At 37.5% G+C, this 27,339-nt stretch overlaps 1 protein-coding gene across 2 annotated transcripts; it reads right to left on the bottom strand.

Moving 5' to 3' along the window:
* Positions 1–2,765: 2,765 nt before the first annotated feature.
* SAMSN1 (SAM domain, SH3 domain and nuclear localization signals 1) lies at positions 2,766–26,857 on the bottom strand. Of its 2 annotated transcripts, XM_053456806.1 has the most exons (14): positions 26,833–26,857; positions 26,493–26,533; positions 24,954–25,040; positions 24,140–24,219; positions 22,657–22,719; positions 22,120–22,231; positions 21,470–21,831; positions 10,579–10,650; positions 9,044–9,199; positions 7,570–7,705; positions 6,570–6,721; positions 5,705–5,911; positions 5,126–5,276; positions 2,766–3,323 (listed from the first exon to the last, which is right to left on the bottom strand). In XM_053456806.1, the coding sequence occupies exons 5-14, from the start codon at positions 22,717–22,719 to the stop codon at positions 3,124–3,126; spliced, it is 1,611 nt and encodes a 536-aa protein (XP_053312781.1). In that variant the 5' UTR covers positions 24,140–24,219; positions 24,954–25,040; positions 26,493–26,533; positions 26,833–26,857; the 3' UTR covers positions 2,766–3,123. The 2 variants fall into 2 exon arrangements, with proteins under 2 accessions (XP_053312781.1, XP_053312782.1); XM_053456807.1 differs by lacking the exons at positions 21,470–21,831; positions 22,120–22,231; positions 22,657–22,719; ... (2 more) ...; positions 26,493–26,533; positions 26,833–26,857 and adding an exon at positions 15,852–16,021.
* Between the last annotated feature and the right edge of the window lie 482 nt (positions 26,858–27,339).

Here is a 27,339-nt window from a genome sequence, read left to right as displayed (position 1 = left end):
AGCAGTTCCAGATTTTATGGGCTGCAGAGGAACCTGTCTGAACCTTTCCTCCTCACCCCAAGAGCTTCTTGACAGTTCCTCTTTAGAACATTGTGAACTGTTGACGTAGGGATTCCAAGGTCCTTGGAGATGGCCTTGTACCCTTTAGAATTCTTATGTTTGGGGATAATGACCTTTCTGATACCCCAGACAGCTCTCTTGTCTCCACCATTGTCAAATAGAACAGGCAATAATAGTGTCCTTTTCAAGCTTTAAAGTCATCACTGATTGGTTAATTTAAGCCACGTGAACACTCACAATTGATCACAAGTGAGTCGAATTTCCCAGCAGTGACATTCTAGTTCTTCTGTTCAAACTGATTTGAATTCTGATTGTGCTAGTAACCATGTCATGGCAATACTTTATAGTCTTATACATTTTCTCTCATTTCTTTTGTAATTGTTACTTTTTTATCCTGGGCTGTTCTGTATCAAACCTATGAGTGTATATAGACCAAAGATATTGGACATGATGTACAAAGTACTTAAGGGTACAAAGTATTATTTGGCCCAAAGTCTTCAGGAGTCCCAAATGCTTACTTGGCCTGTAGGCCTGCCTTTAATACCCGGCAGGTTGGAGTGGTGTTTGGCTCTGCCCACTCCATGCCCACCCCTTATGAAAAATTACTGCAGTTTTTCTGAAGTAATACTGCAGTTTTTTGGACATGAAAAAACTGCAATACTGCACTTTTACTGCAGTATTACTGCACATTTACTACAGTTATACTGCATTTGTACTTCACTGTACTGCAGTTTTACTGCACATTTACCGCACTTTTTTTTTATATTGCAAACCTGCAGTTGTACTTCAATGTACTGCAGCTTTATTGCAATTGTACTTCCGTACAAAAATAACTGCAGTAAAACTGCAGTACAGTGAAGTACAAATGCAGTATAACTGTAGTAAATGTGCAGTAATACTGCAGTAAAAGTGCAGTATTGCAGTTTTTTCATGTCCAAAAAACTGCAGTATTACTTCAGAAAAACTGCAGTAATTTTTTCGTAAGGGACTCACTGAGGTCTTCTCTCTAAAGAGGGAATTTAACCTGTTGTAGCTCCCTGATGACGCTATGCGGTACTAAGAGCAAACCATAGCGAGCTTCTCCTGCCAGAAGTTCTGAGAATGCCGCGTAAAATTCATTGCTAAATTAACGAGGAGTGTTCTAGAAAATCTGTTACATTTCTTTATAGTCCTTATTAGTGAATAGACTAATAGATCCCATTTCACGTGTATTAGCCTCATCTCTCTGAGATCCCCTGACATCTCCCTGGTGATCCTTAATGTTACACACACGGAATTGTATTTTGTATTTATTTTGCATAATAGAACCAAAATGTATCCAGTTAACAGTTAAGTAAAGACAATTACATGCATAAAAAAGGAACGTAATTTATAAGGTTAACCCATTCAGGGGTGCAAAGCACAAAAAGGACTATGGATGTGTTTCTAAGGGATTATGTCATATTAGCATATAGTTAATTGACCAAACATAGTTTACATGATTTATCACATTTAATTCATGTATTTTTATTTAGATTATATACAATATGATTAACCCTTTGATTTCTACAATGCCCTTTTTTCTTGCATTAACCTGGTGAATGTTATCAGATGTACAGTAGTTATCTGTAGTATATATATATATATATATATATATATATATATATATATATATATACATACATACATACCCCAGCCTCGACATGCCCTGCAGAGTGTTTCAGAGTGAAACATTCTGCAGAACCACTTGTAAATTACAAATATAAACTATAAAAATATGTATATACAATGTACACAGAAATGCAAATATTTACAAAATGTAAAGCACAAACACAATATTTGTTACAAGCTATCTTTGCAAATACTTGTGTCCTCGTACACCCTCTAATACTTTAAGTCACGGGAACATCCATCAAAAACCAAGGCAACAGGAATCATGCACTATTCACGAAAGTTAAAATGGGAGCATGTCCCATATATACACAAAACATAGTATGACAGGAGTGACATGTTAAAAGACATGATTAAACAATATGGCTAAATGCTTATTGAGGATAAATTGCTTCTGCATTATAATAGTTATACCATAAATACAATTTTTTTTCTCACTCTAGACTGTAAGCTCCTTTGAGCAGGGCTCTCCTCACCTGTTGTCTCTGTAAGTCAAATTGTTATGTTATATACTACTTGTTATGTCTACCTATTGTACAGCGCTATGGAATTTGATGGCGCTATATAAAACAATAAATAATAATAATACATGGTGATCTTTTCTAAAAAAATAAAATAAAAAGTTTTGAAAACTCCTACTTGAAAAATAGCACTGCTTAAGTTTGGATCAAACAAATGTATTTAGGCTTTTTTTGAAGCTGAGTTTTTACAAAAGACCCGTGTGGGTGTATGTATATATATATTCACATACGGTATATTTAATGGCGATTTTCTAGAATACCCATATTTGTTAGTAAGAAAGTCTCGCCTTTCGTTTGCAATGATGTCTATGAAAATGGTTTAAAGGCTCCAGAGGAGGAGCGGGAGCGTTAGGTTTCTCTGACCAGTTGAAGGTGTCAGAATAATGCCATGATTCTCGTGATCTGGTTTTCTCCATTGTTGATGGTTGTTTTCAGGCACTGATGCCTAACCCCATCAAGAACACAAGAGCCTGCATTTTTATTAAGACACACTTCTTACCACTATACATTCTGATGACCCTGACACATCTTGTACCATAGCTGTCACCAAATGGGGTTGTATAGATACAAATGTAAAGTAAAATTTACTTGGTAGATGTATATATATATATATATATATATATATATATATTCCTTAAAGATCTAGTTGTTTGTCTTTAACTTACTCATTAAGTAGATATCTAGATAAAAAAACCTACAGCAGTAAACCTTCTAGTGCTAGAACACCATTATATTAAAAATATCAAAGTAGCTTTGGGGGGATAGCCAGCTCACACCTGCCCAAAGCACATTAATATCGTATTGAATGTAGCTATCAGGTACAATCTGTCCATCCATCCGTTTCTCTGTATCGAGTCCGTCCAGTGGCACAGAGGGCCAGTATCAGCTTCAGTTACGCGGATTCTGTAATGGTGATTTTCTGCACGCCTTCGCACAGTATTTTAGACTCTGTATCATCTTTGTTACTTTCTGGATTGTCTATAGAAATGTAACATCCCGAGTCTCTCGGACAGTCATTCAATTCACATTTACTTGCACAAATATTAGGAGTCAATGTCATCAGTGAAGATTTCTTTTCAAGCTCTTCATCATCTGTTTAAAAAAACGAAAAAAAAACCATTAAAAACAAAACCTTCTTTTGTTTTTGCCTTAAGATAAAAGTTTCCATTCCAGCTCTTATTGCTGCATCATCGTACTTTACACGAAAACTTTGGTTGGTCATTAATTCAGATCATCATCTGGTTGGATTTGGGCCAGTTTGCTGAAACGATAGGGACAGATATTGAGTAGTTGTTAGGATTCTGCCAACCTCAGACGAGAGAGAGCTTTTCCCAGAGACTCACATAATCATTCTGTGGTTTGTGCCATCAGTCAGCGTTCCTTAGATTTCACATTAGGTCAGTAATACCCTACCCATACTAAACCATCTTCCATATCCAGGGCTGGGGATTCAAATCCTAAGGAGGAGAGGTCCAAGAGGATAAGCAAGGAATAGTGACCTTTTTATTTACAGGGAAGGTGGTAGATACATGGAAAAGCCTTCCTTCAGATGTGGTAAAGACTAATATAGTGAAGCTAGGTATAAAGCAAGATGAGACCAAGCACTGATTAAGGTCTTTAAGTCTTTAAATTAGGCAGACTAGATGGGTCGAATGGTTCTTCTTGGCCAAATTCTGCATTTCCAAGGAGGAAGCTGCCAAGCTCACATTAATCTCTACCTGGGTCACAATGGAAACCAGTGATGTCCATCAACTTCAATGCAGTGACCCTGGTGGAGGTCAGAACTGATTATAAGATGGCAAACAGGGCCCTTTTTTATCTAATATATTGGTTTGTCTCTGTCAAAGTGAAGATCCAATACCCTTTAAGGACTGCCATGGTTTATTAAAAAAACAAGTCATTTTAGGACCCATGCTAACATTCTTTTAAGTGATATGCAAAATTGTAAATGAACAGATCCACCATCATAAATGTGAGTTAAACACTTGATTTCTTCTACTTTCACGTTTGCTTTACAACCAAGTGATGAAGAAAATATACATCAATGCACCATGGTGGGGGACTGTTAAAACTCAAGTCCCCGATTCCAAATCTATACCTATAATCCCGTGAATCTGGCTAATTCCACTTGCCTGTCCTTAAATTATCTTCCGTAGGACTCCCCATACCTCCCATGAAGCGATGACCTATAAAGTGCTAATCCTGTTTGTATTTTCAAAGTCAGAAGCGTTAACTGAGGTTTTAAGAGATTTATTTGGCCCTATAAATCCAAAGTGCTTGTAAACTGCTGTGAATGACCAAGTAAAGATTATCTGTATACACAGATAATAAACCCCATTTTAGTACGTATTATAAACTTCTAAACAATTTACTGTATTTTTAATGTTTAGCTTTTATGATATACAGATGTCATGGCATAATAGCTGTGGCCACCAAAATAAATAAAATACCGGAAATACACAATGCTTGTTGATATCCCCAAAATTCTTATCTAATTTTATTATCTCTGTATCCTATCATATAATGGTATATTAAAATTAGGTTTGTAGAAATATTGTATTAGTTCCTGTTTTAAACCCCCCCCCAAATGTTATCTCCAGGTCTGCAGATTAAGAAAGTTTATTCGAAAAAAATGAAAAAACCCCCATTTTTCTTTAATGCTAATCTACACTACTAAGCACAACGCTGTATTTAATGATCAGAGAAAAATATATCATTTTCCATAGGACGTCCCCTTTAACTACATGAAAGGAGAGCAACAACCGAATGCAAATGCTTTTGGCGACAAACCTGGAGAATCCTCAGGTACGATTATTATTCAGGGTTACTGCTCCTTTACTGTTATCTGGAGGGCAGTGACATTGCTTAAGGTCAGAGAAAGAAGTGAAACTCACTATCGCAATCTTGCAGGTTTTCTATGGCAACCAGTAGTCTTGCTCTTTCCTCTGGGTTTGTGATGTTGAGTTCAGAAAGATGACTCTCCTTTAGATCTCTTAAGTCTTCTAGTGTTTCATATCCATTCAGCAGGAAACTGGATACGTAATCCTATAAAGTACAAACCATTAAAGGTTTATTTAATTATTACATTGATGCTACTATAAAGCCAGAGAGAGTAATACTGATATATGGTATACATCACTATAATGAAATTTGTTTTGATGAAATTTAATATGTTATATTTCCTATATATGTTTGAAAAAAATGATAATTTAGATTAAAATAGGTAAACTGATTTCTGCTTAAGTGATCTACAAAGCCCCCCTTCCTACAGTGTTAAATCAACACATGGGAAGAGGGAACCCCCGTATGTCTCCTTTTGGGATCTAATAGAGGACTCCATCAGTTGCACAGGCTGAGTGTGAACAGGGTTTGAAGTCAAAGTGATTATGGAGTCTTGTGTGTTTTGTATAGGTGTTAGCATCACATGCTTTGACATGATAAAAATGTCCCCCAACTTTGAAAAGGCCTCGTACCTGTAGATTCAGTCGCTCCATAAGTTCTTGCAAAGTTTTTGGTCTTGGCCTTTTACTTCTTCTCCTGGTGATTGTCTTTTTGGGTGGCGTCTCCTCTTCTGATATTATGTCAACATAAATAAATTTAAAATTGCCCACTTTATTGTTTAACATGCCGGTCCAAATACCCATGGGCGTTTTGAAGATTATGTCTATAATGTCCCCTTTCTGGAAAAAATAAAAAAAGGTAATACGATTGTTAAAACATGCCATATGGAGGAGCAGGAACATTGTTACTCTAGTTACTTTGCAAAGGTATAGTAAGACCTCACTAGGTGCAACCAAGCCCAAACTCCTTTTAACTTAAGGCAAAGTAGTCAGGAGAGCTTCCGTTTGTGGTTTCTGCTGCCTTAATTTGCTACTCAGTATAAAGGGCCAACGCTGGCAGGTTTCTCAAGCATGAAGGGCTAACCCATCCCTGTATAATGCATATTCCAATGTGTAAGGAGACCTTGAAGAGATCTTACTGATTTATCTATTCATTATACAGGGCCAACAGACCTCTTCCTGTAGCTTATTGGCTTCAAGGAGTTGAAACACAACACACACTTTCCTGTCAGCTCTTTAGCATATTCCCTTTACTGAATGGACCTCAAAGATGGATGTCTAGAACTGAGAACATTATTAAATACCCGGCACCTCAAGAATCCTAATGCAGTGGTTTCTATCCCAGTTAAAATTTGAGATCCACTAATAAATCCAGTCCTAGCACGCAACCGGCATTCAAAAACAAAAGTGAGAGAAAGATATCCCAATGCATTCTTGCAACAATATGGAAAATGTTCACATTTTTCTCAAGAAAGTAATGGAAATTGTGATGAATTACCTTAATTTTCAGTGACTCCATGTCATAAGGGCTAGGAGTAAAGTCAGTATGGACTCTGGCACGGCCACAGTAAGGGCCAGTGTAAGGGATATCGTCATCAAGTCTGAAACTATCCCGGTTACTTGTTCCATCAGAACAGCTGGTTATACCGCCTGTGGAAAAAAGTTATCATTTATTGAAGTTATTGTAGTATTTACTCATTCACTGATAACTCAGCATGTAGGTCTAGAAGGGACAAAACAAAATCCGCTTTCCTAATTTTTCTTACCCACCATCCTTAAACCAAATCCTGATTAGTAGTTTTCTGTGGTAGGGGTCAAAACCTTAGTAATGTCTTAACATATGATAATTTTTATTAAAATTAAAAAAAGTTGCTTGTATAGGTGCAGAACAAGAAAAAATATTTCAGTAGTAGCCTACCTGGGAATTAAATGAGTACTAATAAAAAAAGCCATAGGGTCACCACTTTTAACCCATCCCAAAACAGGACTTTAACATGGAGTTGATATTTTATTGGACCACCTATGCTTAAATGGAAAGTCCTTCTCTAACTTCAGTCCAGCAGAGATGTTCCAGGCATATTGTGGTCTAGGTAGACTGTGCCTTTCCCTGTAATTGTTTTGGACAGTTATCAAATTGGTCATCTAACTAGGAAACCGAGTTGCTCAGCCATTAGTTAATAGGATTGAAGGTCTTTCTTGCAACTTTGGATAAAGGCTTGTATGACATTCACCGCAAACATTGATGAAAAATGTCCTTACGTAGTACAGTGAAAATGTTAGCTCAGCACCAGTTGAGGAAACTCCAGTTATTTAATTGGTTTATGCATTTATATAAATTATTATTGATTGTTGATCATATAGTATTTTGGCTTTTATGATTGTAAATGAACACAAAATGCTTTGATTATTATCACACCTGAAAATAAATCCATTAAATGAAACAATTCCATTAATATATTGAATAGCTGGACTCTGAAATAATTTTTAAGCCTACTTACTAGATGAACTTTGTCCGCTGTTAAGACTGTAGAGGCTTTCCACGGATTCACTGGCTTTTAGAGGGACTTTTTCCGTAGGGAGTCCTCCTCCCGGGTCGGTGTCTTTGTAAGCGTAATACCCATCCACATCATCACTCTGAAATGCAAAATACAATAAAGAGACAGAAAACTTAGCAAATATTTTTCTTTCTATTTTTAAGGGGCGGTTAACCCTTGATTTATTTCTGGGCACAATGATTTGCATCATTAATTCATATTTTAAGCTCTTAGTAGAGTTTTATTGAGGAAGACTGCTAATGAATTTTCTTGCTGGCACCTTCTTACATTGGGCGTTTTATAAAGAAACGGGACTGTCGGGGGGTTTGAGTAAATGTGTAAGCCAGAAACAGCATGTTGGTGTGCGCATGTATTGGGAAACTGTGTTTAACCCTTCCTCTTTTGTCACTTACCATGTGTTTGTTTAAAAATGTCTATATATATATATATATATATATATATATAATACACATACAGATCATGCACATCCATGCAGATATCATGGAAGAAACAATAAGGGGACATCCAATATGGATGCTAAAAGAACTTAAGCAATAAATAAATGACATGACTGTTCCTTTAAATCCATCATTGCTTCACTTTGACATTATTTTTTCCTAAATAACTGCTATATATTCAACAAAATGCCAGTTTCGGTGATATTTATTTAGTAGAGTGTTATTTATATATATATATATATATTTGAGACAGATACTGTTATATACAGTATCCCTGACTAATGGAATAAGCAAACAATTTTCTGTCTTATGGACGGGTTAAACTACAAATACACTTTGATCTACGAGAAGGATGTATATAGAAATTTATAAAATAAGCAGATTTCTAGCATTTGTTTTACTTACATTTAGATACCATGTTTGATAACACTATGGTTAGCAGATAATGGAATTACTGAATTACTGCATTTTTTTTCTTTACAGATTTGCTGACTTTTGATATTCTCCTGATAATGTTTTTTGTGTGTATGTGCTATTATCTAGAGGTAATTCTTATTCTGTTGACGAAGTTTGTTAATGTTCCTAAATGTCCTAAAGTAATCCTGCACTGTGGGGTTTCCAACAGGTACAGCCGCCATGTTTGAAAGGTATTATTAATATTATTTATTGTTTTATATAGCACCATCAAATTCCATAGCGCTGTACAATGGGTATAAATGAAATGGCGATCTTCAAAATGTTAAAAATAAAAATCTGAATTCCAATAATCTAGACCATAGTATCCCAACCTGTAGTACCTACCTACCTAGAATGGAACCGTGGCCATATATCATTATTACTTCCTTATTCTTCAAAACATAGTTTTGTATAGAATATTTACACTTAGGCTTTTAATGTGTACAGTTTCAAAAATCTTTTTTATCATAATATATTATTGATAATATACAAATGTATATCTAATGATTTTTAACATGCTTTACCATGTCCTCTGAAAGTGCCTTGACATATTTTTTCCCCATTTTTTTCCTCATAGTCAGCGATATAGCTTTCATCTTTTTGCTCAGGCTTCCGGCATTATTCATCGTCTTATCACCATCTACAGTTCCTCCTTCACACGTGCTCTCGGTTTCACAATTCTATAAACACAAAAAAAAAAAGAAAGCTCAGTTCAGAATCATTTCCCCTTTCTGTGTGTTGTTCATATTTTAGTACTACGGATATATATGCTACATCTGCCACAACCATTAATATTTTCCACAATTTGTAAAAAAGAAGAGAAATGTAGAAAGTCTACTTTTTCCGTAGCCGTAATAGTAGCCATCCCTTTTTATGGCATATTCATCAAGGATTGCATAGACTATAATACAGTAGAGAGATGATAAGATCCTATGAGACTTCATGACTTCATAACTGCTACCAGGGTATCTTAACATCTAATAATTTAACAGTTACCTGGGTATACTTGGAAAAAAAATACAATTTATTTGGTTGCAATTACTCTGTCTGCATTGAGCTGCAGAATCGGAAGTTTATTTACTTGGACATTATATTTCTAGATTGTTAGCTCGTTTGAGCTGGGCCCTCCTTACCTTTAATCAAAATTGTTATTTGATGCACTACTCGCTATGTTTACCATTGTACAACACTTTGGCATATGATGTCACTACATCAATTAATCAATGCATAATAAACAGTTTAGGAATGTGAAATTCACTAAGAATTCACAGCTGAGTTTACTCCAAGTGCAACCAAGCTAAACACAAGTTTACGCAAGATTTAGTTACTTATATTTACTTTTTCGGTCACTAAGGCGTGTGGAAGAGGAGCAGTTCCTATCTTGTTCTATGTAACATCTTTCAGACATGCTCAATCGGTCATCCTATTCTTTACATGGCTATGGGTGTAGGAACCAGAAAGGATTTGTACCATTTACACTTGGATCACCCGTAAAAGAGTGAGTCATTTGCAGCGGTATGGAGGATTTGGCAGTCTATATTTGCCAAAATTCTGCCGTGACTTTTCGGAGCTCCCTTCAGTATACAGAGTACACAGGGCAGCTGTGAGCCTGTGATGAGGACCACATTTTGGCCGCCTTGAAAGATAGCCCTGCATAAAGAGTTTATAGAATAATCCAAGGAGAAGATAGCTTTTTGTTATGGGATACCTGGACCTTAACATAAAAAGAAAACCACCAGACCAGGCATCTTGTCTTAAGGCCACAAAGCTTTAGTCACCATTTTCCAGCCTTCTTCTACTATAAGGCTATGAAGAGAAACTCCTTATGAGCAATATGTATGTTTGCCTGTGAATACAATAATCCAGATGGTTCTATTGTTGTCTATATATGACTTTAAACCGGGAAACCAAAAACACATCATTTTCAAGCAAAGAAGGTTAATATGCTTCATGTTACAATATTACTTGTAAATCTGTGTCACCATTCTTTGATTATTTGTCCAATATGTAGGACAATTTATAATTTGCATTTATTGGGTAGAAAAAGAAAAACACAAACCTCATGCACATCTTCAGGCTTGGAAACGGATGACTTCTTGAAACGGTCAAAGTTTCCAAAACTACTAGTGCGCTGTAAACAGAAAGATACCAATTTTATAAACTGTAAACTGTGAACATTACAGGGGGCTATCGTGATCCAGTATATTACAATATCTAGATAGTCCTTAATCTAAAGATTACTATATTATTAGTAAAATTGTGCAAGTTTATTTTTAATTGCATTGATAAAGCATCATATTTGTTCAGATTCGAAGCCAGTCCCAAGGTTTTAGCACCCTATACGAGCTGTGTCTCTGGACGGCCAGTCATCACGTCTCCTTTGTTAATGATTGTACTTTAACTCGCATTCCTTCGCCTGCATCTTGCAAACTTTAAAGTTGCATGTACTCACAAACAACTCGTAAATATGTGAGATGTTTTGTGAGCGTCAGCCTGTACCTATAATGTTACTGGGCAATGCTTAAGAGAAATACTGGGGGAAAAACTACATGCGCAGACAATTAAAACCAATAGAATGCTCCTGCTGATTGTTCCACGTTTAAACAAGACTTTCTGGATTTAAATAGGGACTTATGCTTCTAAAAGTGACCACTACATCCTGAGCCACATGCATTGTAGTCCTTACTTTCATTGGATCTTTTTTCGTTGCTGTAAACTACTACTCCTTTCTCTCCTGTTCACTTTTTTCCAACAACCTCCCAAATAATCTTTAAACACATCTGCTAGTTATTTATAGCATGTTTTACAGCTATACACATTGTTCAGATACCCAAGTCAACTGTGTCTAATAACTAAAGGGAGGGTTATGATTTTAACCCTTTCGCTTCAAATCATTTATATAGTTTGGTAATCCGTGTTCTTCAAGTGTTTCAGAGGGGACTAAAGGGGGGGTAAGAAGCTTAATTGTAGTCCTGCCCATTCCCGCCGGTACTTTTGCCCAAATTTTACCCACTTCCTGCACGTTTTCTTTAAAATGCCCTACCTACAAATCTTTTTAAATATCTCAGACAATGGGGGTATTGTGAAAATGAACTCCTGGCATGTAAATCAAGCCCATCTGTTTAAAATGTGTGCAAGGAAAGCAGGGGTGGTAGTGGGTCACAATTCCATATGCTACTGGTTGTTTACATGGAGAAAAGCCAATATGCTTTGTGTGAGTGAAGCGGTATATTGGTATCAAGGCTCCCCCTCATTAGCTAATGAGGATTCCAACAACCAGAGGACAGTTACAGGGGGACTCCAAAACAGAATCTATGTGTATGTACATGGTCCTGGTCCTTTGATGCCCAAAACAAGCTTATGCAAGTTACCCTCTTCACACAGTGAACAGGGAGCTTGAAGGTGGCACGGTTACACTCAGTATATTGAAGGGGACAGTAGGCTGCTTCATTGTGTTGTAGTGCGAGATCATGTCCCCCTGTGCCCCTGCAACAATCGTACATACAATGGAGTATACGTCAAGCATACAATAGCCAGCCCTGATCATCATCATCATTACCTTGTTATTGGTTTTGCTCCTTCCTATTATTTGCTAGTATTGTACTAAATTTACAAATCTGATCGTCCGTTAGACCCCAGGTAAGCACATTAGAGGGGGGGAATGATAAGATATTATGCACAATTTAACAGCCATGTTGAGAAGAGAAACCTTCAAGGCTTGTTTCTAGAAGCTCAGAATGTTTGCTGGGTATAAGAATATCACAGGGTTCTACAGCCCTAAAAGCCACAATAATGTGTATAGAAACGGGTTCATAAACTGTGTGCATAAAATATGCTATTCTCCTTCTAAATGCCATACTCAGTTACATAAATAGCTATAGTTATGTGAAAAAGTCAGTTTTCAAAAGACAATGCCCCCTAAATATATATTACACTAAAGGAGAGATGGGAGCTACCTATTGAAGCCACAATCACCCATGGGGGGGGTGCTCCCTTCCAACTTCCGCACCAACTAGTCACTGATGCTAGATTCACCCCGTGTAACCACGTCAGATTTGATGTGTCTGCACCCAACTACATATCAAAAATGGCAAGCATTGCAGGCAAAATACAGAAACGTGCTTGCTCGAACTAGAATCCTCGTATTTTGTAACACTTTCTTAAAGCTACTGTCGTTTTGCCGCGAAGGTCTAAAACAAAATAAAAGGCCAAGACTAGATTAGTTTATTTGATGTATCACTTTGATTCATCTGGTTAATGATCAGAGCAGAACACAGCCCTTGGCGCTGTTTTGTTTCTGCTAACCTCCCTCTAGCAAAGTGCCATTAATTCACTGGCATGTGCCAACTCAGCATATCAAGGTCAGTCTTGTCTTTCAAGGGGAACCTTTGGAGACATAATAAAACTGACAGAAAGTTCTTTTTTTTGCATGGTTTATGTTTTCAGAGTTCAACATCAGCCTTTAATATCAGGAAACTTATAGAGCTTGTGATCCAGAAGCCTCAAGTTTTTTTTTTGGAAGATACATTTCTTGAAGATAAAATAGTGACAGATTTATACAACGTTACTAGAAAATATGTAATCTATAATAAACTGAAATACATGATGTCTTTTCCATAACAGCATCCTGCTGCCCTTGCAAATAGGAGTTATCAGGCTAGTTAAACTGTGTATTTTGCTCTTTTATTGCTGAACAATCTGCTATCAGACATCTTATTTACAGTAGTTTGTAAGTGAGCTAAAGTTCTTTAGAAATAAATATGAAGTCCGCAGCAGGTTTGCTACTAGATAAGTCAAGAGTTGGCATGAAGTTCACATTGAGACGTCTTCACACTGATACACTACTAATACCAATGTTTGGATTATACCCCTCCTGTTTCTCTAAACTACATTAATCTGCCCCAAGCAGTTCCACCAACTTACTCGTATACATATAAAATGCCAAAAAACAAACAGAATCCAATGGAAATACAGTATTTACCACTGTTCTGCATAGGCATAAAATATCAGCAAATACATACTGTATGCAACATAAACAAATGAAGATGTATTAGTTGGTTTAGGTAGAATGGAAAAAAATCTGACCAGAGTTTATTCATGCAAGTTTGAATAATACTGAGTATATCTTTTCACTAAATGAGATTTAAGTGACCAATATGGGGGGTGAGCCTAGGTTTAGTGGTGCCTGGATGTTGCATTTGCTGCCTTCCTGTAAAGAAAACATACATACTAACGCTTCGACTCTTACATACTACCTCCATCCGCTCCTTCGCAGCACTAACCCTAGGCCCACCTCTGACACACAAACACATACATTATGATACCAAATAATACACACACACTCATACTAGCACTACGCATACACTCAAAAATGCTAGCATCATACACTTATACGTACATTCTAACACACACATTCTACTGCCATACAGTAACACACACTCTCCCTCACTCTAACACCATGTACTACACACACACACTTTCTATCATTCACCTGGTGTGTCGGATGGCCAGTTCAGGTGTGGGTGCTAGTGTGATTGGGTGTGTTAGTATGAGTGTCGGTGTGTTTTAATGAAAGTGTCTATGTAACTGTCAAAGTCTGGGTGTATGTGTGAATGTCAGCATCTGGGTTTGTGTTAATGTCCCAATTGTATCTATTCTGTCTTTCTCTCTTTCCTTTTTACTCACCCTATCCCTCTCCTTTTTCTCTCCTTGTTTCTCCTTTCCTCTACCTCTTTTCTTTCTTGTCTCTTTTCCATCTCACTCCTCATTTCTCTCATGTCCTTCTTTTCTCTTGTCCCTTTTCTTTCATCACCTCTCTTTTTTCTTTTTATTTCTTCTTTTTCTATTGTTCCCCTCGATTCTCATTAATTTCCCCCTGTCTTTTCTCTTTCTAATGAACAAATCGTGAAACCACTTTTGCTTTTAATTATAAAGCCACACTCCTGGGAGCAACCCTGTCTGTGAAATGGCTTTAATAAAAGGTTGGGACCCAAACTACATAACACGTTAAATAGCTTTACAACATTACAAAAAGGAAAAAAAAAGTGAAAAGCAAAAATCATGTTAAACTTTAAGCAGTACAGAGTGCTGACACCGTGTCATTCTGTTTCAGCTGATCGAGCATCCGATGCTTCCCTGTGGACTTTCAAACTGTGCTTTTTCTAAACACTGTAGTGACAGATGTACTGCAACATTAATGTATTTTGTGTACTGAGCAATGATTCTGTCATGCTACAAAACAAGAATGATGCTAAAGGCTGGAACTAAGAAATTAGGAAGTATAGTAGATACAATCTTAAAAGTCTAATATAAGATGGATGACATTTTTCAAGTTTTACAAGTTATCTATAAATTTTACAAGTTATCTATATTTTTCAACTATTTCCAACAGTCTACACTAATACACAGCCCGAACTATGCATTTGTGGCCCAACTGGCAGGGTGCCGACCAGGTTCTTGAAACAGGGCCCTCGAAAAAAACATGTTTTCAGAGCAGTTATCACCGACAGGGTTTATCCTGTTGTATATGGCACACAAACCTTGTAGAGTCGCACAATTTCTCTCTCTTCTGATATACTGTAAACTTGCCCTTAATCCGTTTTATGCTTTAATGAGTTCAAAACTGTTTATATATCAAGCCCTCGTATAATATTAAGTCATTTTTGTAATGCTGGTTTTTAAGGTTTTTTGTTTCAAGCTGCATGGTACTGCAACGTGGCGATGTTAAGGCAAATTACTTGTATGTTATTTTCCAAATTCAAAACTAATAAATATTAGACGAGACTTTCTTATTGAGCACAGTTTTGATCTTCTTTGATAATAATAAATGCTAACTCTCTGGGGATATTTTATTCTTGAGGATAGTTTTGTTGTTTCGGGCAATATCTGGACATGTAAAGTATTTTTAAGTTCTCTGAGGAACTTTTATTGAAGCCGGATGAATCCAAAGCTTTTGTAAAAAAAAAATACCACACAAATATCATTAGTGATCCAAACTGTAGATATGGTGCCCCTAAATAAGTTCTAATAGATGTATAAGTTATATCACATCTACCATTGAAATACATGATTGATTAAGCTCAGGAAAGCCACATAAGAAATACATAAGAAACAGATAAGAAAAAATAAATAAAGCAAATGATAGAATGATATCAAAACAATTAAAATATAATAATATAATAAAATAGTGTATACATATCCATGTGTATATATACATACGCATATTAGTGTTACTTTTACATGCAGAATGTATATTATACCTGCCTTTAGTTACGTTGAATGATAAAGAATCACTGAAGTAATATGTACCGTTCTCTGCAATGATTTTCTTACCTTCGGTTTTTGGCATTTTTCCTTTTCTGAAACGTTTGATGGTTTTCTTTTCAGCATGATAAAAACTAGATTGTAACAAACACCTCGCTTCACGGTTACCCAAAAACTGAATGATGAGAAGTTACGCTCTCAGCGTTTCCTCATTTCAGGGCAGGATGTGACACAAGCCACTCACACACTTTTACCAAAAATGTTAAGCAATACTCAACTTTTCTGCCTCTACATTTAAGAAAAATTCCATGCCTGATGGAAATAATTTGACTTCATTTATCGCACTTGGTTTTCTTTTTATTTTACATCTGAATTCTGTATTTTTAAATATATTCACAACATTTACTGTACTCTGGTATCCTGTTTTAGATAAAGAAACAATCATGGTTACTTTTTTTTCAATTTAGTTCTTTGTTTTTAAGAAAGTGAAGCTCTCTCTACCACTTCCACTGTGCCTAAACACTGTTTGAATTATCAATATAGTTACAGAGGTAACTCCACTAGGTTAACTTGATAGAACATCATAGCTTTACCTAGCGGTCATGGCGCCTTGGTCTCCCCCACACCGAAGTCACTTCTGCGCCTAGAAGCAGAAAGGTGCATGGGTAGCTGCCCCTCCACTACCATGGCAGTTATAGCCATCTTCAAAATGATCATTTCTCTCAAGTCAACATGACCAGCAACTTGTCCATTTACAAAAGAGTTGAGTCTTAAGTCCATAAGTCGAGTTGCTGTTGACTGCTAAATTAACTGCTCAAAGAAAATCATCTTTTAAGCCATGGATCTCTCCCAAAGTTGTCACAAGATAGTTTCTTATATGGCTTCCATGGCATCATGGTGAGAGAGAGGGTAGATTCGGTGCTGATCTGTGACACCGGGAAGGAATGTACTGGGGCTTTGATGACACTTCCTGGACTCTACAAATTGTTTACAACCACAGATATTTTATTGCAGCAATTTAAAACATGTGATGCAAGTTCTTATATTCAGCAGAGCAGAACATAACAGAGGTTATTTAGATATTACTTAATTAAGTTAAAAGGAAGCATAAGCAGTATGTCGTGTGAGAATTAAATATCCGAGATTATAGTGGGAGAGTTTCCTTTCAACATGGAAAAGGTGATTCTGGGACATGGCCATGGCTTTACACTTATTATATGTTACAGTAGGCAGTAAGCAGCTCCCTTTATGACATCAGTCTGTCAATTCTAATTTTGTTTAATAAACGTGGTACTCGTTTATCGGCCTCAGAAGGCTGATGGGCTGAGTTAACGCTGCCAGGATTATAACCCGTCACCCTGACGTACAGGGCCGGCCCAAGACAAAATGCCGCCTGGGGCGAAGTTTAAAATGCCGCCCCCCCCATTATCTACCCTTCCTCTCCCTGCCGCCCCCCCCCATACTTACCTTTCAGCAGTCCTGCGGTGAGTCTCCCTGCTCGGTCTCGGTGCCGGCTTGTAATGCTGAGCGCCGGAAATGAAGTAATCTTCCGGCGCTCAACATTACAAGCCGGCACCGAGACTGAGCTAGAGGGCTCAGAGAAGAGAGAGAGAGGGGTGCCGAGCAGGTACTGACAACTTGGTAAGATAAAACCACTCGGCGGCCTCTCTCTTCTCGGCTTTTAAAAAAAAAATAAATAAATAAATAAAAAGGGCCTCCCCTTCCATTGTCGGGCCGGCCCTGCTGACATACCAGCGGAGCTATCTCACCTGCTTGTCATACCCTGTTTAAGTGCTGCATAAATTGTTGCTGCTATTTTAAATAATAGCCATTCCAAAAATTTTCTTCTAACTTTATAACAATGTCTCAAACATGCCTGCTGAGCTAGTTAACTTTGTGCATTCTGAGGCAGGTTGACAATGGGGCAGTTGCCCCAGGACCCCTTTTGGCAATTACCCCATTCCTAATCTTTCTGCGTACTTGCTGCAGTGTAATTTATGTAGGTGCGTGGGGCCCCCTCCTGCTGCGGCGGTATTTGCAGAGACACAGACAGTCTCCATTATGGGCATCGGTGATGGCAGAGCCACCTTCTTGTTTCATATTCCCAATCATGTGACATGATCAGCCTGTAAGAAGCTCATCTTTTAGTCACATGCAGTCAGTAAGTGGAAGCTGTGTGGCTGTATGCTTGTAATCATGGTTACTGTGAGCTGGGATCTGTGTTTATGGCAGTCAGTGTGTATGCAGGTGTGTGTGTGTTTATGGCAGTCAGTGTGTATGCAGGTGTGTGTGTGTTTATGGCAGTCAGTGTGTATGGAGGTGTGTGTGTTTATGTGGGGATATTTTTGTAAGTCAAATTGTTATGTTATGTACTACTTGTTCTATCTTGTTTACCCATTGTACAGCGCTATGGAATATGTTGGTGCTATATCAAACAATAAATAATAATATGAGTGCAGCAACAGAAGCGGCTTCCATGACGTACAGTATGAAAAGATCTGTTTTTATACTGTCTTGCCGGATGGCTGCCTGGTTTCCTGCAGATATTTAGCTACCTGTCATACTTTTTTTTGTTTGGCATGATGTCCCCCCAACTTTGTCTGTGGCCACTCTCTGTGCTCTTGAATATGATTCCTGGACAAGATGTTGTCTGGAGCTTTCCAGTCCCAGGCTGAATTGTGCTAAGTAGTAGAACTGTTGAAAGGCAATGGAGTAAATGAGCTACACTGAACAGTCGATGGCTTGCACAGTATATATACCGTATAACCATCATAAATGGGTGATATTTATTTAAAAGAATCCTATGAACCACACACGACAAAGCTTTGACCTCAAAACATCTGAAAATGGTTTAACATTTAAAGAGTCAGACTTATATTATCTTCTTGCACAATAGATTACAGGAAGTAGATATCATCGTCCCTGCCATCAACACAAATTACTACTCTGGAATAGAATAGTACTGTGCTGTTTTTCAGGTATCAGATATGTTCTTATAATGACTGGTCATATATGCTTTTAAAGTAGCGTTTACAATATATTATTATAAAGACATTTTGCACAATGCTATGCTTCCAACTTTTGTGGGAACAGTTTGAGGAAGACCCTTCCTATTCTAGCATGACTGTGCCCCAGCACACACAGCAAGCTCCATAAAGACATGATCGGATGAGTTTGGGGCAGAAGAACTTGACTGGCCGCACAGAACCCTGACCTCAACCACATCGAACACCTTTGGGATGAACTCTAATGGAGATTGCGAGCCGGGCCTTCTCATCCAACATCAGTGCCTGACCTCACAAATGCTCTACTGGATGAATGGGCAAAAACTCCCACAGAAACTCTCCAAAATTTTGTGGAAAGTCTTCCCAGAAGAGTGGAAGCTGATATAGATGCAAAGGGGGGACCAACTATATAGTAATGTCTATGTATTTAGAATACACATAGTGTAAGTGTAGCTTGGAGTTTTTGTCAGCATATTCATTTTAGAGAAATATGGCTTAAAAATAAGAGACTATTTTACCTCAGGGAGCTAATATTTGAGCAAAAGGTGACAGAGTCGGCATCAACTATTTCCTGTCCTCAAAACCGGCCTCAACAAACCATATTGATAACAGTGCCTCAGCACCCTGCATTGAAGCTGTGGTGCAACACACCAACCCAACAACCAGACACACTTTAATTATGCGATCCGGCTCACAAAAGTTTTCCACTCCAGAGATGAAGAGGTTAACCACACAGACATTTGGTAACAATGTATCGGCTGCATTGCATTCAGTCTCTGCCCAGAGTAGGAAGCGCTGGGTGCGAGCCGTTACATTGTTACTGACAGGAAAGATCCAGCTAAGAGTCTCCTACTACCCACTGGGGACACAGCCTTCTCACTGCAAGTACTATTGCTTTATAGAGCACGGTATCCAAACACAAACAAGCTTGACCAGGCTCGGACTGGCCAAATGGCAGCCCACGCTAATGTACTAACAATACGGGTCACCTATTCATGCTGCCGCTCGCATTGAAGATCCTGCGCTTTAACGTGTGGCTGCAGACAGGACACCGAATAAGATACCCCGGTCCTGCTTAAAAGCCCTAAACAAGTTTAGCAATTTGAAATGTTAAAAGGTATGCGTCTAAGCAGTTCCTCCACCAAATGTAAACTCGGCACTTATCAAAAGGTCGTACAAATTGCCTGTATGTTGCAACACACCGTTTAACACAGCATTTAAAATAAATAACTTGCAGCTACATTTCCATGCACACCACTGTATTCCTCCTTCCCGACTGGCTAAGTGAGGGGAACTATCACTATGATGATATTTATTAAAGATCACTTTTACCCTTCCTTACTGACAAAGGGCTAAAAGTACAATTTCCCACTGCAGCTTTCCAAAGTTCTTCTTCACTTGGATAACATCACTTTTTCTTGTTGAGTTGCTGTCACCTAAGGAGGGGACGTAGGCCCATATTATGTGTTCCCCTCCATAGGCACACCAACAGTGTCCCATAAAAATTACCAGCAAGTGAAGAAGAAGGAAGGGCTTGAGCAGGGCAATGGAACGTCTTTCAGACACAGAACTTCACCTAAAATAAATTATATGTTTGATTATTTTTTTTTTATATTGATCATATTTATGGTTTCTTATAGATCTCCTTTAAACTTTTGCAACATCATATAACTGCCACTGGAAACAGGAAAAATTTGACTATTTGGTAATTATCCAAAGTGCCCAAATTCTTCAAAGCTCTTATTGCAAATATCACAAAAACTGCCACATAGTACTTAGAAAACTATTAACGCAGCATGCAGGCACATTTTAATCTGCTTATGTTGTGCTAGCCTTTGAAGACTGAGCCACTTTAAATAGTCAATAATGAAAATAATTATAATAAAGCAGGTTCTACCACATTCAACACAAGACTGCACCACTTACCATGACAGCTAAAAATAAAGGTTTTGGTAAAGAATCGTAAATTACGGCGCTGTAATATGTCCCTCTTTTTCTAAGATCACAAGATGTTTGGTGGTTATGAGTGCATCAAAGGTTTAAAAGTGAAAATAATCCATATATACACAGGAGAAAATGTTCAAATTAATTAAACATTTTATACCTTTCTATACATTAATCAATTGCATAAATAGCCATGAAAGGCTCACAAGTCATATTAAAAAGTCTTGTAAACGCCCTGCCCTATAGCAATGCCACTAATCACACCACCAAACAAGAGAGGCCCTCTTTGGCCATTTGAAATGTTTCATGGTGTGCAGAAGAAGAGAAGAGGAGGAGAACATTAGGAACGAGTGGTCATAATCTAAAACTAGAGGGTCAGAGGCTTAGATGTCAAGTAAGGACATATACTTCACCGAGAGGGTGACAGATACGTGAAACAGCCCCCCCATCTGAAATTGTGGAGACTAATACAACAAAGAAATTGAAGCATGGCTGTGGATAGGCATATGGTTATCCTGAATCTAAAACAAGACCGGGGACAGATTAGGGTTTTAGTCTTTACATGAGGATATATTGGCAGAATAGATGGGCTGAATGGTTCTTATCAGCTGTTTCTATAATACGTAGTGAATTCAGCAATCTGTTATTGCACAAGTTTTTAAAAAAAACTTTAGTCGTTATGTCCGCAGATTATTGGTCGTAATTCCTGCTCGTCTGCTCTTAACATGCAACACTTACCCATGAGTATGGGAGATCCATATCTGTAAGAGAATAGGACAGCTGTGGATGATGATTGCAGCAGGTACATTTCTCCCACTCTTCAGTTTGCATCAGTGAATAAATAAAGGGGTCAACATTTTCGGGAAAAGCTTTCCAGTCGCTAAACAGCTGTAGGTTCTTTTCTGGAATTATAGCTGGGTTTCCTGGAATGTTCCACTTAACCGAAGGTCTCTCTGAGGTCGAGGCCACCTCTGTGTAGGTTTCAGCGTCTTGTTTTTTTCTGAGATTGTCTTTTCCAGATTTCTTTTCTTGAGATTTTGTTAACTTCATACACGTTGTTACAGTCTGTTCTTCCTCTTCTTCAACTTCTTGGGCAGGAGCTTTCAATGAAACAACGTTAGAAAACGTCTACACGACATATTCTAGTTAGACTCACTGAACCCAGTTTTCTGAACTATAACCCATTTAAAATCCCCAATACATTATATAAAAAACCCTATTTTTTGACTGGCAGATGATCTAATCCTCAAAAGTACAACTTTTACTGATTTTTTTTTTTTTTTTGAGGACAACTTTTTCCGGCTTTCACTTTCTCCCAAACATTATCTGGTATTGAGAAGTATCACTGTTGTATAAATACTTTTTGGAATGGGATATAGCTTACTTACATGCTGATAATAGCGTTTGTTTGACATCATAATTCACAGCTTTTTTTGTTCTAACCAGCTTCTGCAATCTTTTTAACGTCCCCATTCCTTCTGATCTATTGTCATCCATCTCCTACAAAAAAAAACAAGCAGATCATATATAACTATGTAATATTATTATGTCTATAATTAAGTTTGTTAATACACTCCGTTAATTCCTCAGACTCCAAATTTGTAATGATGATAATCATAGTTTAAGACTGCTAAGTAGCTCTTGTGTTTACAAAACATTAAATTTGGGTTTATCTACAAAGAATCGATAGAGCTGAGTTACTAAGTATAAAACCCTATTACCTACTGATTTGTTGTAGTGAGCCAAAAAGCTCTAAAAAAAAATAAAAAGAAGAAATCCAAAATATACGCATTATGTACTACAAAACATCCATGACAGCTTTAATAAAAACATTTAAATCATTTTTGTGAGTAGCATATGAGTTTGTTTGTTTAAAATAAGTTTAGAATTGCTTTATGTAATGGGCTATCTGGTTTTCTGCTCACCGCTTCAATTGATCCATTGGAACTTTGGCTATAAGACAACATCCACTGTTCACATGATGGCATCTGGAAAAGTGATAGGCAGACATATGGATTCTACATTTACGAAACGTGGCAAACTATCATGATAGATTCATTTATTTCAGCCAATGTGAAAAATGTGTTTATCTTTAACCTAGGATTTTGTACATACGGTGAAAAGACACTGCCTTGAATATGTCACTCAGGATTATACCCATTATTTTAGACCAAAGCGGCATTATACTAATTAATAATTCAAATAACAGTTTGCTAAAGGCATATATTGATTATAATATGACTTTGTCATCAAAATACTTTTTATACAGCTCGTCTGTTTCTCAGACAACCACCCTTTGCTTTTGCCCGGGCCTGTACTGGCCACCTGGCATAACGGGCAAATGCCCCAATAGTCTGCTGGTCAGCATTTCCCCATACTCATGGCTGTATATGCCCTGTCTCAGACTGCATCACTACGAAGTGTATAGGCTCTCATATTCAACAGTTAGCTACATTTACTGGGGCTGCCTCGTTCTCCAGCCCTGCGTTTGGCCCAAAAATGGCAAGAATCACAAAGAGCTGTAGAATGTTTTTTTTAAGGTAAAATACTTAGATATGCTTTCACTGTTGATGAGGTTGTTTGTCAAATTTTGTTTAAAAAAAAGTTTGGAAAAAAACAAATTCACAAGCGTAGTAGATTGTATTTTTAGCCAATAACCTACAAAAGGTAATAAGAAGTTAAGAGCTGTTACATTTATTTGCAAAATGAAACTGATGTGAGGCATTTTGCATCCTACCAATGTACCTTGAAGGGGAACACGTACCTTGTTTTAAGGAGCACCTTCATGTCCAGTGACATGTGACCAAAATCTATTTACTAATATGTATTTTTAGGTACACTGAACGTCCTCAGGTTGTTTTGTTTCTGTAACTCACTCCTGAGAGAGTGTTAACTCTACATAATATCTAAGTGACTGGGAACTCTCTAGTTTACCTAATGTTTTCTAGCGCTTCACCGGTTCGGACTCTATTTTTCAATAGTTACATATGTCTATATTAGCATCAGATGTACCTGTCTGGTACCATGTACGAAAGCGGCCTCATCAAGAGTGATTTAAACTAGGAACCTAAATGCAGTAACTATCATTTTATCAAATTATATCAACAATAAGCAAGTTCAGAGGAGACCCTTTACAGAGTTCTTTGGAGTGCTGCATGCTTCTAGAATCAGGAACCTCTCAATCTATAATCAAACTCTCACTTCTCTTTTTAGTATTGATGCTAGCCTTATATATAGTGTCTTTAACCAATCCAGACCAAGTGATCAAACTAAAAGCTATTCTCACTATATTAATACCCCAAATACCCAGCCAGTATCCCCCCCCCACTAATCCTATATGCATTCACTCCAATCAGCCCTATGGAACACTATATAGATACAGAGTGTGCCAATTAAAACATACTTTACCTGACTGAGATTGTCTTCAGCTTTTCTTCGTGAAAGTAAATTAATTCTGTCTCCCACGAAACCATCATCTTCACTGAGGTCTGGAAAATACAGACTTTGATTGCCAAGTAGGAAAAGAAACCCTATTACATGCATTCGACCAGAAAATGTCTGACTGCCATTGACATTGGGTATTGTGTATTCTGCATCTTTCAGGTCGTCTGTCTAGCTTTTCAAGCCTTTTAGATTATTTGTCCCAGGCTATTTTTCTGTAATGTAATGAGCCGGTTGATCTTTGGGTACAGTTAACCGGTTAGGCATTTTTGATCTTAACTAGACTCTAACTTTGACTGAGCTCCGCCTGTCCTGACCCTCAGCTTTTGTTTGAATGCAAAAGTACTCTGCCCTGTATTTGAATTCAAAATTAGGTTTGCTTTTGGTTTAAAGTAAAGCCGCAAAAGTGCTAAGTGTCATGGTACCTGGACACACAACCAAAAAGGCTGATCACTTTGGCCTATTAACTAATTTGTTTTGTGGCGTCTATAAAGCAGGGGTGGATCAGAAGTACCTTCCCTAGGTGTTATGTGTACAGGGGTACAGGGGGACATCTAGAAGGGCTTCCATGACATAAATCTACCAACAAAATATGACAGTAATATTTCCCCTCGTAAAAGTAATTTCCCACCTTCAAGTAAACCTATCACCTGCGTCTTCCCTATTTCCATATCTGGCTTGGTCTCGAATAATTAAATGGATGAATGCATAGGAAGAGTCATGATGTCAACAACGTATCTTTGGGGATCAATACAAATAAATGAATACATTTAAATTTTACCTTCAATATGGCAATGCTTGCGAAAGTAGGAATCGTTTTCGCCCCCCCTGGGGCTCTGCCAGTAAGCTGCGGGCCAAGATTTTCTGTCTAACATTGGAAGCACAGAGAAGTGTTACATACAGCAGATGGTCAGTGTATGGAGAAAATGTGGTCCTCATTAGATGATTCTCCGTGGAGGTGTTAGCTATACAGAATGTACAAGGGTCTGCCAGAATCCCTTTAATTTAAGGATTGTATTCCCTCGTGAAATGCGGGGAGAGATGGGACTGAGAGGTTTACAGCAATAAATTACTTTTACTGGAAACATTTTACAATCCTTTTTTGCTAATGCATGTTAGGGTTTAGTTTAAAACATTATATACAGAATTTCCTATGTGTATTGTTATTTACTTATTATTAGCCTGAAGATTGTCAGGGAAAAAATACAAAACAGTTATATATTTTACCTAATTTAATGCATATATTTATATATACATACAAATGTGCAAAAGGTTTAGGCAGGCGTGAAAAAATGCTGTGAACTAAGAATGCTTTCAAAAATAGACATGTATTATTATGTAGCAAACTGCAAAGTGAGTATACTGAAGAAAAATCAAATCAATATTTAGTGCTTTCAAAACTGTAAGGTACACTTGCATACAGTTTTTTAGCAAACTCGGCAGGTTGTTCCAGACATGTTGGAGAACTAACCAGTTCCACCATGGATTTAGGTAGCCTCAGTTTCTTCTCTCTCTTCATGTACTCTAAGACAGACTCCATGATGTTGAGCTCTGTGGGGTCATACCATCACTCCCAAGTCTCCTTGTTCTTTTTTACACTGAAGATAGTTCTTTACGACTTTGGCTGTATGCAAACACTCATTCTTGTACCCCTCTCCAGCTTTCAGGGCACAAACCGCCTTCCGCTATAGCCAAATATTTCAAGTCGCTTAGCCTCATTTCCATGTCAGAAGTATTGCTTTTTGGCCACAAGCTTTCCATGAAGAGCACTTCTGACCAAACTTCTCTGAACTATAGATGGATGTACCAGGGTGTCTTTGTGTTCTTCTTATGCTGAGCTTATGGCACTGCTAGACATCTTTCCATTGTGAAGAGAAGCAAGCATGGTGTCTGTTATCTGCTGCACTTGGTCTTGGACGACCACTGCATCTAGGGTGCTCCGCATTGACCGTTTCTTTGTGCTGCTTCAGAAGACCTTGGACAGAGCACCTGGATCATTAGCACCTCTTTGATATAATTGTTTAATAATACACCTAACTATGTGCCTAAAAAATCCCTGACTTTGCGTAAATTGTACCTAGAAGAATCAATGCTGTTTTGGAGGCAAATGTCATATTGGTCGCACCCAACATAGATTTGATTTTTCTTCTGTTCAATAACTTTGCATTTAGTTAAATGATAAAAAATAAACTATTACCATGTCAATCCTTGAAAGCATTCTTACTTTACAGCATTTTGTTTTCATACTTTCCACATTTATTATGAAGTATTAAGTACGGAAAAATGTAAAATAAAAAGAAACTGTCAAAATGACATTTACCAAATGCTTCATTTTCAGACACTGATTTCTGTATGAGTGACCTGGAATAAAAAGAAGAGAAAGATGTGTCTGTTGGTATTGTCCATTGGATCGTCTTTGTTGATCACATAGGCCTAGTCCAAGTGGCCTTACTTTGCCTTAGCATCTCTACCTTACAATGTAGCCTTATATTTATGGCTACAGAGAGGTATGTCCTTTATATGTAAAGCACCATATGCAAACAGTTCATTGAACAATATATGATGTGATATACAGTATCCCCACGTTCCATCTCCATAATGCACAGGTTACTGGTGACTGTCTTTTTCTGAATACATAATTAGAGATAATTGGCTTTTACCTTTTTCTCTTGCGTTTTACATCTGTGTTGTCCAAATCAGAGTATTCCTTTAGAAAGCAAGAAGGAGGAAGGAAAGATATATTGTGCTATTTAAAACATTTTAAGATTGTTCTTTTTAGATATGTGACATTTCAAAACAGGGTATGAGTCAAATGGATTACGCCATTACTAGATCAGATGTAGAACCTGTAGAGTTGTTGTAGTTGTTAAGTGGAGTTTTATAAAGTTATTGAGTGCACTTATAGTTGTTGAGTGAATGTATCTTCTCCTACACAACAGCCAAGTGTCAGAGCAGTTAGAAGTGCAATTATAGAACGTATTACACGTGGCCTACAGTGAAAGGCTGGCAAGGTAGGCAACTACCCCCTGGGAAATTCTGGTATGAAGATTGTGGGCCTTTTAAGGAAGGTAATTCAGTATATATCCACCTGGGTATCTAGAAGTGTTTTCTATATAGTCATTTGGTGAATTTTTAAAATAATACTAGCTACATAGCTTCATTTAAAT

This window comes from Spea bombifrons, chromosome 2 (genome assembly GCF_027358695.1).
Source record: "Spea bombifrons isolate aSpeBom1 chromosome 2, aSpeBom1.2.pri, whole genome shotgun sequence".
In the NCBI taxonomy this organism is placed as follows: domain Eukaryota; kingdom Metazoa; phylum Chordata; class Amphibia; order Anura; family Pelobatidae; genus Spea; species Spea bombifrons.
The sequence above is the reverse complement of the archived record's forward strand: the minus strand, read 5'-3'. Positions and strand labels throughout refer to the sequence as shown.